At 41.3% G+C, this 17997-nt stretch overlaps 1 protein-coding gene across 1 annotated transcript in view; it reads left to right on the top strand.

Moving 5' to 3' along the window:
• LOC126335416 (UV radiation resistance-associated gene protein) overlaps positions 1-17997 on the top strand; it is a 107039-nt gene that overhangs the window by 12443 nt on the left and 76599 nt on the right. Inside the window, exon 3 of the mRNA XM_049998692.1 lies at positions 14663-14963. Coding sequence (XP_049854649.1) covers positions 14663-14963 — 301 coding nt within the window. The remainder of the gene's footprint in view (positions 1-14662; positions 14964-17997) is intronic.

The raw sequence follows: 17997 nt of genomic DNA, 5'->3' as shown, positions 1-17997 counted from the left end.
CATACCAGAATTTGTGTAAATGTATCTGGGGATGTATTTAAGAATATAATACAACCAATGTGCTTTGAACCTTGATGTTATTTGCCAGTATGGTGACTGTAATGTCATGCAAGCACATGTATTTTAACTAACAAAGTATAGGGACCACTACAGAAATGGGGATTTTGGGCAAACATGTTCTTGTTTCTCTGTGAAACATTTTAAAAAAAAGTTTAAAATATAGACCACAGTGAGGAAATAGTAGTTTTAATGAAGGGCGTAAATGTAAGTATTGAATGTACAAGCAAAAGAGCACTATTTTGGACTTCATTGCACCTTGTATAAATGAAAAAACTAATTACTTCTTCTAACTTGTTTCTGATGTGACCATTATAGAAAAGTTCCATAAATTAAGTACACTCATGGTGCCAACATATTACTTCATGCCCTCACCTTTTATTGGGGGAGGGGAATTATGCTGATACAACATGTATCAGATTTCAGAGTACTTGATGGCTCAACACAAAAGTTTTGTCTCAAGTACAGATAGTGTTGAGGATCAGTGGACAAAGTTCAAAACCATCGTCCAATATGCGTTAGATGAGTATGTGCCAAGCAAGATCGTAAGAGATGGAAAAGAGCCACCATGGTACAACAGCCGAGTTAGAAAACTGCTGCGGAAGCAAAGGGAACTTCACAGCAAACATAAACATAGCCAAAGCCTTGCAGACAAACAAAAATTACACGAAGCGAAATGTAGTGTGAGGAGGGCTATGCAAGAGGCGTTCAATGAATTTGAAAGTAAAGTTCTATGTACTGACTTGGCAGAAAATCCTAAGAAATTTTGGTCCTATGTCAAAGCGGTAGGTGGATCAAAACAAAATGTCCAGACACTCTGTGACCAAAATGGTACTGCAACAGAGGATGACAGACTAAAGGCTGCAATTCTAAATGTCGTTTTCCAAAACTGTTTCACAGAGGAAGACTGCACTGTAGTTCCTTCTCTAGATTGTCGCACATATGACAAAATGGTAGATATCGAAATAGACGCGAAATAGACGAGAGAGGGATAGAGAAACAATTAAAATCGCTCAAAAGAGGTAAGGCTGCCGTACCTGATGGGATACCAGTTCGATTTTACACAGAGTATGCGAAGGAACTTGCCCCCCTTCTTTCAGCGGTGTACCGTAGGTCTCTAGAAGAGCGAAGCGTTCCAAAGGATTGGAAAAGAGCACAGGTCATCCTCGTTTTCAAGAAGGGAAGTCGAACAGATGTGCAGAACTATAGACCTATATCTCTAACGTCGATCAGTTATATCATTTTGGAACATGTATTATGTTCGAGTATAATGACTTTTCTGGAGACTAGAAATCTACTCTGTAGGAATCAGCATGGGTTTCTAAAAAGACGGTCATGTGTAACCCAGCTCGCACTATTTGCCCACGAGACTCAGAGGGCCATAGACACGGGTTCACAGGTAGATGCCGTGTTTCTTGACTTCCGCAAGGTGTTTGACACAGTTCCCCACAGTCGTTTAATGAACAAAGTAAGAGCATACGGACTATCAGACCAATTGTGTGATTGGATTGATGAGTTCCTAGATAACAGAACGCAGCATGTTATTCTCAATGTAGAGAAGTCTTCTGAAGTAAGAGTGATTTCAGGTGTGCCGCAGGGCAGTGTCATAGGACCGTTGCTATTCACAATATACATAAATGACCTGGTGGATGACATCGGAAGTTCACTGAGGCTTTTTGCAGATGATGCTGTGGTGTATCGAGAGGTTGCAACAATGAAAAATTGTACTGAAATGCAGGAGGATTTGCAGCGACTTGATGCATGGTGCAGGGAATGGCAATTGAATCTCAATGTAGACATGTGTAATGTGCTGCGAATACAAAGAAAGATAAATCCCTTATCATTTAGTTACAAAATAGCAGGTCAGCAACTGGAAGCAGTTAATTCCATAAATTATCTGGAAGTACGCATTAGGAGTGATTTAAAATGGAATGATCATATAAAGTTGATCGTCGGTAAAGCAGATGCCAGACTGAGATTCATTGGAAGAATCCTAAGGAAATGCAATCAGAAAACAAAGGAAGTAGGTTACAGTACGCTTGTTCGCCCACTGCTTGAATACTGCTCAACAGTGTGGGATCTGTACCAGATAGGGTTGATAGAAGAGTGAGAGAAGATCCAACGGAGAGCAGCGCGCTTCGTTACAGGATCATTTAGTAATCGTGAAAGCGTTACGGAGATGATAGATAAACTCCAGTGGAAGACTCTGCAGGAGAGACGCTCAGTAGCTCGGTACGGGCTTTTGTTAAAGTTTCGAGAACATACCTTCACTGAAGAGTCAAGCAGTATATTGCTCCCTCCTACGTATGTCTCGCGAAGAGACCATGAGGATAAAATCAGAGAGATTAGAGCCCATACAGAAGCATACCACAATCCTTCTTTCCACGAACAATACGAGACTGGAATAGAAGGGAGAACCGATAGAGGTACTCAGGGTACCCTCCGCCACACACCGTCAGGTGGCTTGCAGAGTATGGATGTAGATGTAGATGTACAATCTTCTACTAGCTGTACAGTGGCTTGTGGAGTAAAGATATAGACAGGGATGTGGATGTACACTTGCCTAAATGCATTTTGTGGAAATTGTAACTACTGAACAGTTGAATAATGTTGCTGTGTAAATGATGTTTATGGTGGTTTCCTATGGCAGCCAGTGGCTCACAGTACATGGCTGGCGATGTTATCATAAACGGTAGTACATTCCTAATCTGTGTCGCCATCTGCATGAATGATATTTGTATTCATAATATTTTGAGTTACGAAAAGAATAGTTAATAGTTACTACTCACTAAGTAGCTGAGATGCTGAGTCACAGATAGGCACAACAAAAAGGCTGTCGGAAAGTGACCTTTTGACCAAAAGGCCTTTGTTAAATGCAGGATTGGAGAGACAACTGGGTGGTGGGAGTAAGGTGGAGGCTAGGGTGGGGAGGGGTAAGGGGTAGGAACGGTAAGGTGCTGCTCGTGAGAGCGTACAGGGATGAGTTGGAGACAGAGTAGGGCAGCTAGGTGCAGTCAGGAGCTTAGACAGAAGGTAGGGGGAAGAGGGGGGTAGTGGAAAAGGAGAACATTAAAAATACTGTGAGTGCATTGGTGGAATAGAGGGCTGTGTAGAGCTGGAATGGGAAAAGGAAAGGGACAAATGGGTAAGGGTGATGACTAAAAAAGTTTGAGGTCATGAGGGTTACTGGAACATAGGATATATTGTAGGGAGAGTTCCCACAGGTGCAGTTTAGAAAAGCTGGTATTGGTGGGAAAGATCCAGTTGGCACAAGCTGTGAAGCAGTCATTAAAATGAAGAACGTCGTGCTGGGTGAGGGGTGCTCTGCAATGGGGTGATCCTTCATTTCTTGGCCACAGTTCGTTGGTGGCCATTCATGCCAACAGACAGCTTGTTGATTGTCATGCCCATGTAGAAGGAAGCACAGTGTTTGCAGCGTAGCTTGTTGATCATATGACTAGTTTTGCAGGTGCCCCGCCTTTGATGGGATAGGTGATTTTAGTGACTGGACTGCTTCACTGTGTGTGGGTATGACAACCAACAAGCTGTCTGTGTGCTTGAGTGGCCACTGGTAAACTGTGGCCAAGAAACAGCTGGACAACCCCATTGCTGAGCACATCTCCCAACACGAAGTTCTTCATTTCAGTCACAATTTCAGAGCCTGTGCCACCTGTATCATTCCGACCAACACCAGCTTTTCAGAATTGAGCAAGTGGGAACTCTCCCTGCAATATATCCTACATTTCCATACCCTCCTGACCTCAACCATCGTTAGTCATTGTCCTTACCCATCTAGCTTCTTCTCTGTTCCCATTCCAGCACTACACAGCCCTCTATTCCACCAACACATCCTTAGTCTTTTTACTTATCTCCTTTTCCACGAGCCCCCAAGGAGTCCACAGCTCTTTTATGGGTATGTGTGTGGTACACATGGGGCCCTGAGGTACTGCAACGTCTGGTTTCTCCCAGGCTGCACTCCCTTTGCCATATCCACTCCTTCCCATACTAACTCCTCTGCCTCCTGTCCTGGCTCCTTGCTCTTCCTTCTTCATAGATGTTTCCCTTTATGATGACCCAGCTGTTCCCATAGTTCTGTTATTTCTTTATGATCTTGTCTCATGCTTTCACTCTCCCTTTTTTTCAGCTTCTTCTGATCACCCTTGGTGTTTGACCTCCCTTTTAAGGTTGTTTCCTTAGTGGAAGCCATTTGGGGAAGAACTCCCTCCTTAATGCGTCCTACACCCCTTCCCCCAACACCTTTCTTCCACAGTCTAGCATCCCTCCTGCTGTGTCACCAGCATGGTAGCCAGTCTGTGTGGTTGGTCTGTTATATGACCATCTGGCTGAGGCTCCTGACAGCACAGGGATCACATTTCTAGTACCTGAGCTGTCACTGCCTTGTGTACCTAGTAGTAGTTTGCTCATCTTTTTGTGGCATTGGAACTCCCGCCACACCAGGCAGCCATTGCAACAGCTGCATGATACCCTTGGAGTGAGCACCTTATTGGAATGGGTGGACACTCTGTACATGAAATGTGCTAAGTTCTGCGTTCCTGATTGCTCTTATACAGCTGTCTCTTCCGATAGGAACACTACTCTTTGTGCTCCTGCTTTTGCTCTTTCGGCCTTCCCCTGCCTGACCACTTCCCAGGAATAGGGCCAGGCCTGTTGGCTTGGGGTGAAACCCTTTCCCTGTTACTTGGTTTGTTCCAGGACAGACAGGGAAACGTTCGCTGCTATCAGATCGTTATTTTTTTTAGAACACATCAAAGATAAATTTGGTGAAGTTTACTCCCTTAGTGAGGTATGATCAGATTCTGTAATGATTAAAACCTCTTCTGCCAGTCAGTCGGCATCCCTTTGTGTATGTGAGCACTTAAGAGATGTCCTAGTGAATGTTATTCCTCACCAATTCTTAAATATGACCCAGAGAATTATTTTCCACTGAGACCTGCTCCTTCAATCTGATGAGGAACTTGGGACTTACCTGGCACGATGCCAGTATACATTTCATTGAGTGAGTCTGGAGAGGTCACAAGAATAATCGCATTGATACCAGCACTTTCATCTTGGATTTTGAGGGGGTACCCTTCTGGAAAAGTGAAAGTTACGGTTTGCCATTGCAATGTGAAGCCCTGTGCCCCATCTCCCAAGCACTGTTTCTGGTGTCTCCATTTGGTCACACATCTTCACAATGTGAGGCAAGTTCTATTTGTGGTGACTGCAACTGTCCTCTCCATATTAGGAGTTCTTGCACTCCACTGTCCAAGTGCATGAACTGTTCCAGACCACATTCTTATTGCTCACCAGACTGCCTGATCTATAAAAGGGAAAGGAAGATTGAGGAACAAAACTCTTGAACGTCTGTTACTCTGAGGCCAGACAGAAATTTGACTGTCTCCGCCTGGTGTCTTTAAAATCTAACTTTTCTTCTGTTGTGTCCCTTGCTTCTCTTCCTTCCTTCATACCTCCATTCTGTCCCCTTCTCTTTCCTCCTCTGTGGCAGTTACCATTTCCTTCCCTCGACTTCCTCTCTTCCCGACCACACCTCCTCTTGCCTTCTGTCATTAATGATGATGGACACTGACTTGACACAATGATTGATTCTTGTACTACTCTCCTCCAATGGAACTGTAATGGTTACTACTGTCACCTTCCAGAATTGCAGTCTCTTCTTTGTCCCTACTCAGTAGCTCGTGTTGCATTGCCAGAATCTCGTTTCGTGGATAGTCATTTACTGACTCTTCATGGTTTCGAAACCATCTTTTGGAATGAGGACAACCTTTTGGAAGCCTCTGGTAGTGTCTATAAGTTGGTCTGCTTGGACATTTAGTCCCTGGCTGCCTCTTCAAACCACACTAGAAGCAGTGGCCATCGGAACCATTTAGACTCTGTGGTAATGATTTGCAATCTTTATCTTCACCCGACTGGCCTCCTGCGCTTCCTGCTCTTTTTGATCTCCTTACACAGCTCCTTCCTCTATTCCTTCCCCCTGGGGATTTTGAGGCCCATAACCCTCTGTGAGGTGGTACTTTGACCACTCACCACAGTAGGATTGTTGAAGACCTGCTGGCAGGGCTTGATTTCTGCCTCCTCAACATTGGGGTTCCCGTACACTTTCATGCGGTACATGGCTCTTTCTCGGCCATTGATCTACAGCTCTGGATTCCTCTCCTCCATTCTATGGGACATTCACAACTATTTGTGCAGCAGCTATCATTTTGTGGTTGTCTTATCTTCAGCGTCACTCACCTGGGCATGCTTCCATGTAGGCTTGTAGTAATGTGGATTGGGATGCCTTTTCCTTGGCTGCCATCCCAACTGCTTCATCACATGACAGCACTGATGAGTCTGTGCAGAGTTTGACCAATGCCATCCTTTCACTAGCTGTTTAAGTGATTCAGTCTTTGTAGGGGTCTCCTTGGCGGGACCTTGAAATTTTTGCAGATATTAAAGACCACAGCTGTGTCCTCCAATGCTACAAACAGCATCCATCTCCCAACCACCGCCTGGCCTTTAAACAGTTTTGTGCCACGGCCCTTTGTCTTCTTAAACAGTAGAAACAGATTTGTTGGGGACGATATGTTGCCGCTATAGGGCTGCCCACTCCATCTTCACATGTGTCAGCATAGATCAGACATATGTTTAGTCGCTGCACTCCTGAAGGTGTCCCAGGAATTTCCTTGGATGGTGTTGTCCTTACCAGCTCGGACTCTATCACTCAGCATTTTGCTCGGCATTTCATCCAGGCCTCAGAGTTCCAGCTTATCAAACACTGTGTGGAAACACTCCCTTTATCTTTCACTCCCCTTTGCCTGTAGCCTCCTTGTGCCCTGTTTAGTGAATGGGAATTCACAGCAACCTTGCTCTCTGCCCTGACATGGCTTGTGGACAGGATCAGGTGCACAACCAATGCTTCAACACTTACTGGTGGCCAGCCAATGTTATGTAAATGCCCTTTGTAACTATCTCTGAAGTGAGGGGGAATTCCCTTCCCAGTTTCAGGAAAGTGTCATTATTCCACTTTTAAAATTGGGCAAACCACCCCTTCAGATGGACAGCTAGTATCCAATCAGTTTAACCCATAACCTCTGCAAGTTATTTGAACTTACGGTGAGTCAGAGGCTGTATTGGCTCTTTGAATCCTGAGATCTTTTGGCTTTGATGTAGGGTGGTTTTCGACAAGGCCGTTCTGCTGCAGATAATTTAGTCCGCCTGTATTCTGCTGTTTGAATGGCTTTTGCCCGCATCAACACCTTGTTGCAATCTTCTTCAATCTGTATAAAGTTTATGATACCACATTGTGCCACGACATCCTTGGTACCTTATATGAGTGAGACCTCTGTAGCCCGTTTCCAGTTTTTATCCAGAACTTTCATGTAACGCTTTTCAGGTACAGGTTGGCACCTCCCATAGCACCTTCCATCTGTAGGAGAAAAAGGCTACACAGGGTTTTGTTTTAATCGTCCATGATGAGCGTTGCTGAATGCGGACCAGAGGGAGCGATACACTGACTGCAGTGCTGGGTTCTCACTCATGCCTTCCAAATCTAGCTGCCAAGACCTGCACTATACATTTCTGTCATTTCTGTACAGTCCACCCCCATTTGGATCTATACCTTAATGGCCATTCCCTCAATTTGGTGGGCTCCCATCATTTTTTGGGACTGGTCTTTGATGCCCCATTGACATTGCCTCCCCATCTTTGTCAACTGTGGCATATGTTGGTCGCACCTCAACGCTCTTTGATGCTTCAGCAGTACCAACTGAGACGTGGACCACTCTTGTCAACTACAACTCCACAGAGCATTGGTCCAGCTCCATCTGGATCACAGGAGTCTCGCATATGGCATGGCATGCTTGAACCGATGTACCATTGTGGGGTGCGACTGGCAGGTGACGCCTAGGGGACTATTCCTTGATCAGCCTCCCAGCCAAGGCAGGGGTTACACTGTTTTGGGTTCTGCACCAACTGCAGTTGATTGCTTAAGTGCTATGCATCTACAGCTCCCCAGAGCACCTGACCTACAATCTCATCTTTCCAGATACAGGCATCCCCCTCCTACAACAGCAGCCCAGGTCCGGGGTTTCAATCACCGTCCACATCTGGCCCATTTTTTCAGAATTACAGCTTTCCCCTTCACTAACTCTTCTCTGGTCCCTTTCATGTATTCATCCGTGGTGCATTCCCTACCCACAACTCTGCCATGACCTATCACAAGATCCAAAAGACTTGACTCCACCTGAGGCTCTCTGTTGCCAATTCTTCTCCATTCTCAGCATGTTTCGGGGTTCAGAAGTAGTCTATACCAATGGCTTGATGGTTGCCAGTCGCACTGGTTTTGCTTGCATTCAACAGGATGTAATGAATTCCATTCCTTGCCAAACGGCTACAGTGTTTTCACTGTGGACCTGGACACCGGACTCTGGGTCAGATTGGGATCCTGGGGAATGAAATTGCTGATACTCAAATAGGCTATCGGCAAGCCGCCTCTTGATATTGTTATTCCAGAACTGGTTCTTTGATCATTATTATGCTGTTAAGTTCGAAGCATCTGGAATATGGAATGACATACTCTGACTTCACTAAACCAACTATGGGTGATAAATGAGACTACGAATATGTGGAGGTCCTCTGTGCGGGCTTCTCGCAAAGTCTCCATTGTCCTTTGCTGGCTCTGCATCAGCCATACTTGCGTGAATCGTGGTTATCTCCTCCATCACGAGGATCCACACCACACTTGTTGTGGTGTACATTTGATGGTGGTCCACATTTTGCTGGACTGTCCGAAATCTACCCTGTGCTGCACTGTTTAATATTCCTCAGTCACTACCCATGGTGTTAGCGGATGATGCCTCACTGGCTGACGTGGTTTTACAGTTTATCCATGAAAGAGCTTTTATCACTCTTACAGTGCCTCAGCCATGTTGTTCCATTGAGGAATTGTCAGGACACTCTGTTGGCTTCTCTGCTGCAACAGGGCAATGGCTGTGTGGGCTTGGTAGCCTGCAGCAGCACTTGTCCTTCCTGTTCTTTTTCTCTTCTTCCCACTTATCGTGTGTTCTGTTTGATGTGGTGCTCTTCCTCTGTTTTCCTGTGTTTCTCCTGCTCTGTCCATGTTGCTAGTCTTTTTTATGTATTATTGGGTGGGATGCCTGTGTTAAGTGGCTGTGGGTATGTCACCCCAGTCGCACTTCCTACCTGTGAGGGCCTCCAGCTGCACCCAGGATGGGCCAACTCACCCTTCTTTCTTCCTTTACCCCTGTTCTTCTTCCAGGTTCCTGTCTGTAGGCTTTGTTGACCTGTGGGAGACCTTGTGGTTTTCTTTCCTTATCTTTCGCACACTAGGCTCTTCTTTGGTGTATAGTTTTGACTTGCCTGTTCTAGGTAGAAGGGACTGATGACCACGTAGTTTGGTTCCTTCAGTCTTTAAACCAACCAACCAACCACCCAGAATAAGTAAACACTCCTGCTGTCAGGTCAGCACAATGAGATATGCTTATATGGGCAATAGATGCTGATCTGTGGTGCTTGATTAGTTTTGGTACGTTTTGCCTCAATTATAACTTGTCGAGCTTTACACCAAGGAATTTCACAGGATGTTCCATTTAATGTCTAACCATTAATGTGTACTTCTGGTGCTAACAGGTCACTTTGGCTTGTGTTTTGTGAGTAGTGAGATCAAGAATTAAGCTGTCAGCTATGAACCACCTGTAAGTTTGTTCAGCAATAATATAGGCTTTCTGTGGTAATGCTGAGTTTGGACTCTTGCTTACTGTGCCTGTCATTATCAAAAAGAATAATTTTTAATTACCTTTAAAATAATTGGAAGATCATTTGTGTAGATTAAGAACAAGTGGGCTCAGTATTAATACTTGGTGTACCACATAAGTTATGCTCCCCTATTCTGAGATTAGTTTTAAGTCTGTGACACTCTTTGTCAATGAAGCATTCTGTTGTGAATGGAATGTAAATACCATTAATGCCACAACACTCTAGTTCAGCATGGAGAATTTTGTTATCCATACATTCAGAAGGCTGTGACAGATTCATAAATATACTATCTGGATAATTTGTATTGTTAAGCTTTGCTAGGACTTAATTTGTGAGGTACTGTGTTGCACCTTTGCCAAGAATCTAAACTGAAACTTAGGGGCCCTTATCTAGTTCAGCTCAGTTAAATGAATTGATAATCTATAATTGGCCACTTTCTCAAACGTTTATGGAAAGAGCGGAGAGAAATATGTGTGTAGTTAGGTGGAGTCCTTACCTCCAGTTTATAGATCGGTGTTATTGCAGCATATTTAAATCTGTCAACAAATGTGACCTAAGTCATTGATTGATTACAAAGGCATCTTAAGGGTAATCTTATCAAGTCTGCACACAATTTTAATATTCTGCTATATACTTTTTAATGATCTGATGGATTTCTTTCAATCTCCATAGGGGTAGTATTTTTGACACTAGGAACACAATTTCATTTTGGTCAACTTTATTGTGTGTTTCTTGTTTGGTAATGTTCCAAATGGGTTATACTTTATTCTTGCAGTGTTTTATTTTTGAGCATAGGGTGTGTTTTCATTTCTTAATAACAGACTGAAAAATTTGCAATATTGGTGGTAATGGGAGCTTTGCTACAGTTTGCACTCTGAATTAGGCAAAGCTCTCTCTTCATACCAAAAGACACTTGTCCTTTTCTGTACCTATATCCTTATCTTTGGTTCTGTTTGAAGTAAATGTTGTTTGTTTTAGGGGAAAACAAGACTCATAGCACTGTAGACATGTATTTGAGAAAGTGTTGAATTTTCCATCAATGGTGTCTGCTTTATAAATTTCTCCCCAGTGTTCTTCACATAATTTCTCTCTAAACACTGTGATAATCATTGTTTATGATTCTACAAGATAGTACCTTCATTCTACGATCTGTACTAAACTGGTCAGTAGATTTTATTATTAACACTTGGCCATAATGCTCAGAAAAACCATTGGCAATTGTTTTCGCATCTACATTGCTAGAGGTTTCTTTATTTAAAAAAAATAGAAAAAAGCCAGCGCTTGTTAAACAATGATTCTCCAGTTAAATCTGCAGAACTTTTAATACCTGTCTCTAGCTGCAGTATGAAGCTTAAGATACATCCTGCAGAAAACAATTTGCTGACATTCCATCTATCCTTTCATTTTGTTGTATGGATATGAGAAGTTCACCCTATTTAGTAGACTTCTGATGTTTTGATGGGAGATATTAAATGTATTTTCTTTGACTTTGATGAATTTGTCCTACTGCTGTATGTTGTTTTGCTTGTAACTGTTTGAGCTGTTATCTACTATATTCTGAAGCTCTATCTTTTGGATTAATTTACCCTAAAAGGCTTAGGGAACATATAGGAAATTATTAGGATAGGATAGATACTGCTTTCGTCAAATTGAGTGCTTCTGACAATTTGCCGTACAATTAGGTTCTCACCAAAAGCGTTCGGGTGCTAACCACACCATATGGAAAGCGCATATTGACGAATGATGACACTATCAGGCCCATGTTTTAATGTCATCCCCCTTCCCTGAGCAATTTTTCCAAACAGTGCAGTGACATGATGATACATTTCTTATCATACTGTTCAATAGTGACACAGTCCTCACATTGTTTGATGTTCTCAGTTGTGTAATTAAAGTTGCGGTGCAAACTGTTCCCTGCACCTCCCACTGCTATTACACATATTTTCCAAAATTCTCTCCTGCAGGGTGTAAATCATAGGTGACATTTCTGAACTGTGTACTATGTTTAAAAATATTAGTTACCTGGTAATTGCTTCGTAAAGATTTATATATCAGTTCTGTATTTCGCTCCTGTGACTACTACCAGCAATAAGACTTTCTTGTTCATCTTAAAATGTTTCTTTCTAGGCTTAGCTTTCACCTTAGGCCTTGTTCTGTCATACTGCTTCTGAACTCCCTGGGTATTCTTAACGTGTTTGCCCAGTTATTGAACATTTAACCTGTTAGAGACAGGTAACTGGAGCTATCAAACTCCCAGCATCCCGAACGTTTTCACCAATTTCAAATGTGTGACCTAGCCATAGCATTACTTCTGCAAACTGTAGTTCATAAAACTGCTAACTGTTCTTGCACTATGTCTGAATACCTTCAGTGTTTCAAGATTAGCTGCTCTTTATGCATTATTGTGTAGTGACAGTGACGATCACTGCATCTCCAGAAAGGACCAGCATCTTTCCTCACATAGGCTGTATTACAAAATCTCACAAGGAAACAGCACTGACGTTACTCTCGCTGATTGTCATTCTTGACAGTTCTGCAGAATTTTGCAAACTTCTCCGTTTTGACAGTTGAGTTTTGCATAAGGTAGTCAGTTAAAAAGCTTTATGCAATGAAAGGTAACACTTAAGGGACTTATAAATTTAATTTTTGATAAAATGTGGAAATGGGAGGTTGTTGATAGACTATGTACTGTTTAGCGAGCAAAGATAACAATTCGATGCATAGTTAAGGCACTGAGCCATTGATAGGCATATAAATAGAACATAATTAGCTTTTGGACAAATACTTTGTGTGTTCACTTCAATTTATAACTCTGAGAAAGGTGTTTCCCCACAACATTATCAGTTTTGTTTATGTACCTATAAAAAAAAGCTTAGGTTTTTGAATAGTTATCCTTACTCAAAAAATCATTTGTTTTTTATTAAAATAATTTGTAAATGAGAATTACTAATTAAAAACTGCATTGTATTTAAATGTACTTTATAAGCATAAGTATTTTATATAATGAAATTTACTTGTGAGAGGAAATGAAAATTGTTCATGAAATATAATTTTACTTATGAATTAGAATTAATATCATTTATAAAAGATAATTAAAGTTATTGACAAAAGGTCATTTATACAGTTTTTAAGAGCAGTTTATTTTATTATATTCATTAGTGAGATTCATCCAGTATACCGGGTGGTTATAATTAAAATTTACATGTTTAACATGTTATAACATGGAAACTACTTACCGTACGATTACCAAACTTGGTAGCATTAATGTCCAGAGTACTGGGTGCATGATTTCCATATGTCACAGTGCCACCATCCAGTTCCAACTAAGGCCACCAGGTGCTGTGATCAGACATCGTGATTCATAGTCTCACACACTTGACCAGTTGCAGCGCACTTGTTGATGTGTCAATATGAGCTTGGAAAAAAGGAGCAGGGCATTATTGGTGAAGCTCTATTATCAAAACAACTGTAATACTGTAGCTGCGCTTAAAAAATAACACTGGCTGAAAGTATTGAGGAAGGGTCCGTTTTCTCCACCTGCTGTGGGGAGCATGATGAAAAAGTTAGAATCAATCGGAGAACTGGGCATTGCTCTGGGAAGAGGCTGATGACTGGTTGCACCTGAGATGGTTGATGAAATTGCTATTGCTTTGACAGACAACGCTGCACACAATTCCGGATCATCAGGCAGTGGCATGCTGTGTCATGACAGTTGAACATCCCGTGGTCCACTGCACGGAAGGTGCTTCAAACCATTCTCAAATGGTATCCGTACAAGATCCAGATTGTACAACTGCTTGCACCACAGGACACATGATGCCATGTTGACTTTGGTCTCCACTTTCCCGCTAGGACTTAAGTTGATGAGGGCTTGCTCTGGACCATCCTGTGGAAAGGCGATGCTCATCTTTCTCTGACTGGTGAGATGAACACACACACTTGCTGAGTGTGGGGATCTTCATCTCCAGTCACTGTGCATGAAGTTCCCTTGTGAGGTGAATGTTTCACCATATGATGTGCATTCACTGCTACATTCATCATTGGCTTTTTTTTTAAAAGAGGTTGGTGCTCAAGGACCATTGATGTGCAGTCTGGCTGTCCAGCATTACTGCGATATGCTTTGCCACCATGTCATAGCCGCCCTACAGGAGAGAGACGCATTGAACTCAACAGATTTTGTGCATCTATTACTTGTAAAGTTCACCTGCTTCTCAGAGACACATTTGGAAACGATCAAATTATCAGCCAATCATTTCCAAATGCTTGGTCAGCATGATCACCTGATCTCTGTGTGATTTCTGGTTGTGGGGCTGCCTGAAGGACAGTGTTTTCCAGGGGAACATTCACACATATGCTGATCTGAAGTGCAGCATATCAGGAGATGTAGTCAGCATACCTACAGACATGCTTTGTTCTGCTTTGAAGAATGCAATCCTGTATGTTCAGGCTCTTCTGGACACTGATGGGCACCATAATGAGCCTCTTTTGTGGCAGTAATGATACCAGTATGTAAGGGTATGACATATTGTAGCAGCACATTAAAAGTGTTTCAGTTGAATTAATTCTGTATTATTTCTCTTCCCCATGTCCTTGAGATTAATGCTACCAGGTTTGGTTCTCGTATGGTGATTAGTTTCTGTGTTATGACATGTTAAAATAGAGAAAGTTTAATTATACTCACCTGGTATATGTGATGTTTTGAAGTTAATTGGTTTTCAGTCTTGATTGATATTCTAACATTTCTTTCTGAGCCCATCAGATGTATTTTTGTAGTTAATGTGCTTTATACAAAGATTGTGAACTTATGTTCCAAATTACCTTTTTTTTTCAGTTACGTTTGCGAAATTTAATCCAAGTTATTGCCTACAATGTTGGTATTAATGGAGAAGATAGTCATGATGTGAAAATAGATTGGACACACCAACAGAAACCAATCAGGACATGCTGTTCTCCAGATTACATTCTTCAGAAGCAGAAATCTGACAACAAAAAAATTTCTTTCTACTACACTTTACACTTGACAACAATGTCATCACCATTTTATACCAGTGAAAAGCTGGAGAGTGAAAATCCAAAGTGGGAAGAAATTGAAGTGAATGATTTTGTGGGCAATGTAAATACTGCAGTAAATGGTAAGAAATAGAGCAATATATGTTCGTATGTCTTTTATAGTATGTATGGATATGACTTGCATGTATCTAAGGGACAAAGTCCATGATAATTTATTGGAGAAATTTGCAGAATTGATCTCACTGAAGAGAAGTACTATTCCTTCATATAAAAAATAATTATGAGAATCAACTTTACCAGCAATTGCAGGTAATGGAACAAATGGTTTGGACTGACAGTAATGCTCTTTGATGCTCCTGCCATAAGTATATAAAACTCACTACATTTTGGTTTCAATATCTGGTCAACATTTATGTAGAAATCGTGTATAATTTGTGTTTGATAACAAATGTAATGTAACAACAAAAACAATCAATTACTGACAAAATTATTTAGATAGAGAAAAAGTCTACTCGCCAAGTGGCGCCAGAACATACACATAGAAGGCTGTTGCAACTGGCAAACTTTCAGAGCCAGTGGCTCCTTTTCAGGCAGAAGGGTTGAAGGCGAAGGAAGAAGGGTGAAGGAAAAGGACTGGAGAGATATTGGAAAAAGGGTACATTTCGGGAAAGTCACCCAGAACCGTGGTCAGGGGAAACTTGCCATACGGGATGAGAGGGCCAGACAGTATATGACCCATTATGATGGTCCTATGTATTACTTTAAGTGCAAAATTTATGATTTTTTGAAGCAACAGTTTATACACAACTATCTATACTAAAAAGGAATGGGATTGCCACGAATCAGGAGAATTCTGTTGCTACCTGTGTGATCTCATTGCACCAAAAAGTGCAGCACAGAAACTTTCAAGTTATTGATAATTAGCTGTTATGTTTCTATAAGACTGCTTCAAGACTTGTTGCTCCATTGTTGTCCACAACTACTTGTTGATAGTGAACTATTTGTCTGCTTAAATCATTTGCCATTCTCCATGTCATGGAACCTGTCAGGTAATACCAATAGTTCACCAAATTTATAAGCAAAAGACAACACTTTTTTGTACATAAATTGTTTCCACATTTTCTCATATGTATCAGGCTTCAGTATGTGCAGTAAGTGTGGTAAGCCTCCCCTGACCACACTTCTGGGCGACTTTCCTGAAATCTACCCCTTTTCCTAGACTTCTCCAGTCCTTTTCCTTAATCCTTCTTCCTTTGCCTTCGACCCTTCTGCCTGAAGAAGGAGCCACTGGGTCTGAAAGCTTGCCAATTAGAACAGTCTTTTATGTGTGTGTTCTGCCCCCACTTTGTGAATAAAAGTAATGCGTATGTTTATGACATTTAACCCATGTCATTCTAATTTTTTTTTTTGTGAATTTCTGGCTTATCTGGATTTTCAATAATCTGCATGATCTAGGAGCACCTAGTCCATATAACCAGATTCCATTGTGATTCAGAATATCTAACAAAATCTCCCACATTTGAGATCTCTTATGAATCTCTTTATTTCACAACAGCATCTTATGAACATATTTAGTAATTTTGCAAACAATTTAACATGACAAGCTGCAAAGTACAAGTTGACCAAAAGTGTAGGGCAGGAAGACAGCATCAAATGAAGAAATTTGAGTACAGGAACAAGGGGTCATAGTTCTATATTTACAGCATTATGGCAGTGTGAAAATGATGGTCAGTTGGGATATTTGTTATGATGTGCTTATGTTAACTAGTAGTGGCAAGTTTGTGTACAAGAGCATACTAATTTTTCATGTACTTTTACCTTTTTAGGACATATTGAAACATGAAACCGGGATATGTGATTGTTTTCATTTCTAAAGAAGTGCTGTATGGTACATCAGCTAAGTACAATACATATGTGTGTGAAGCTTTAAGTTTTTCTTGTTCTCATTGTGATGATTGATTAGTCCAAATGTTTTGTTTATGTATACATTTTCAGTGGATTACATATAATTTTGAGTAAAGACTTCCATAGGTCAGATTCCAATTACATTCCTGTAGCTTCGAATACCTGCAACTGTGGCACCTAGTTCCTGTACTCAAATTTCTCTTTTTGATGCTGTCTTTTTACTTTACAATTTTTGTCAGTTGTTTTTCTGCACCCCGTGTATTAGCAAAACCCAATATATGACAGTCCTGTGTATTACCTTAAGTGCAAAATTTATGATTATTTTGAAGCAACTGTTTATGCACAACTATCCATACTAAAAATAATGGGATTACTGTGGATCAGGAGAATTCTGTTGCTATCTGTGTGGATCTGTGGGATCTCATTGCACCAGAAAATGCAGAACAGAAACTTTCAAGTTACTGGTAATCAACTGTGATGTTTCTATAAGACTGCTTCAAGGCTTGTTGCTCCTTTGTTGTCCACAACTGCTTGTTGATAGTGAAGTATTTGTATGCTCGAATTATTTGCCATTCTCCATGTCATGGAACTTTTCAGGTAATACCACTAGTTCAGCAAATTTATAAGCAAAAGACAGCACGTTTTTGTACAAAAATTGTTTCCACATTTTCTCATATGTGTTCTCTTCAGTATGTGTAGTAGAATGAACACTGATTACCTAATTAATGCTACTGCTTCACAGTTGGCAAATTAAAACTCATGTGCACACCATGTAGTAGTTCTGCTGGTACTGGGCTGGCCAATTCAGCAGTTTCTCCCTCCCTGTCAGTCTATTGTCACTATTCAGTGTGACCACTGAATGTTTTCTTGAGACAGGTCATACTGTTGTTATGCCATTCACAATTGCGACTAAATGTGTCCATTGTTCTTAGTAGTTTTGATAAATTTAAAATAATAGTACAGTTGGAAAGAAATCTCCAGTTGACTAAGCTTAGTCTGGGTATGAAGTTACACATGCAACACAGTATCAGCCATGTAAAAGATCAGTGATGCCATTACAAAATATGTGAGTGTGTTTGACGATGATGATGGAAGCTTGTACCAGAAAATGATGAAAATAGCAGAAAACCAGGATTGAGACACTGCATTTTGCACATTGTTCATGAGATACATAGCCAAAAGTAAGTGATAAATGTTCTTTTGAGTTGTGAAACTGCCCTCTAAATGGACAAGAAACATGGGTATTACACT

This window comes from Schistocerca gregaria, chromosome 2 (assembly GCF_023897955.1).
Source record: "Schistocerca gregaria isolate iqSchGreg1 chromosome 2, iqSchGreg1.2, whole genome shotgun sequence".
NCBI lineage: Eukaryota > Metazoa > Arthropoda > Insecta > Orthoptera > Acrididae > Schistocerca > Schistocerca gregaria.
This window is presented reverse-complemented; position numbering and strand designations above follow the sequence as displayed.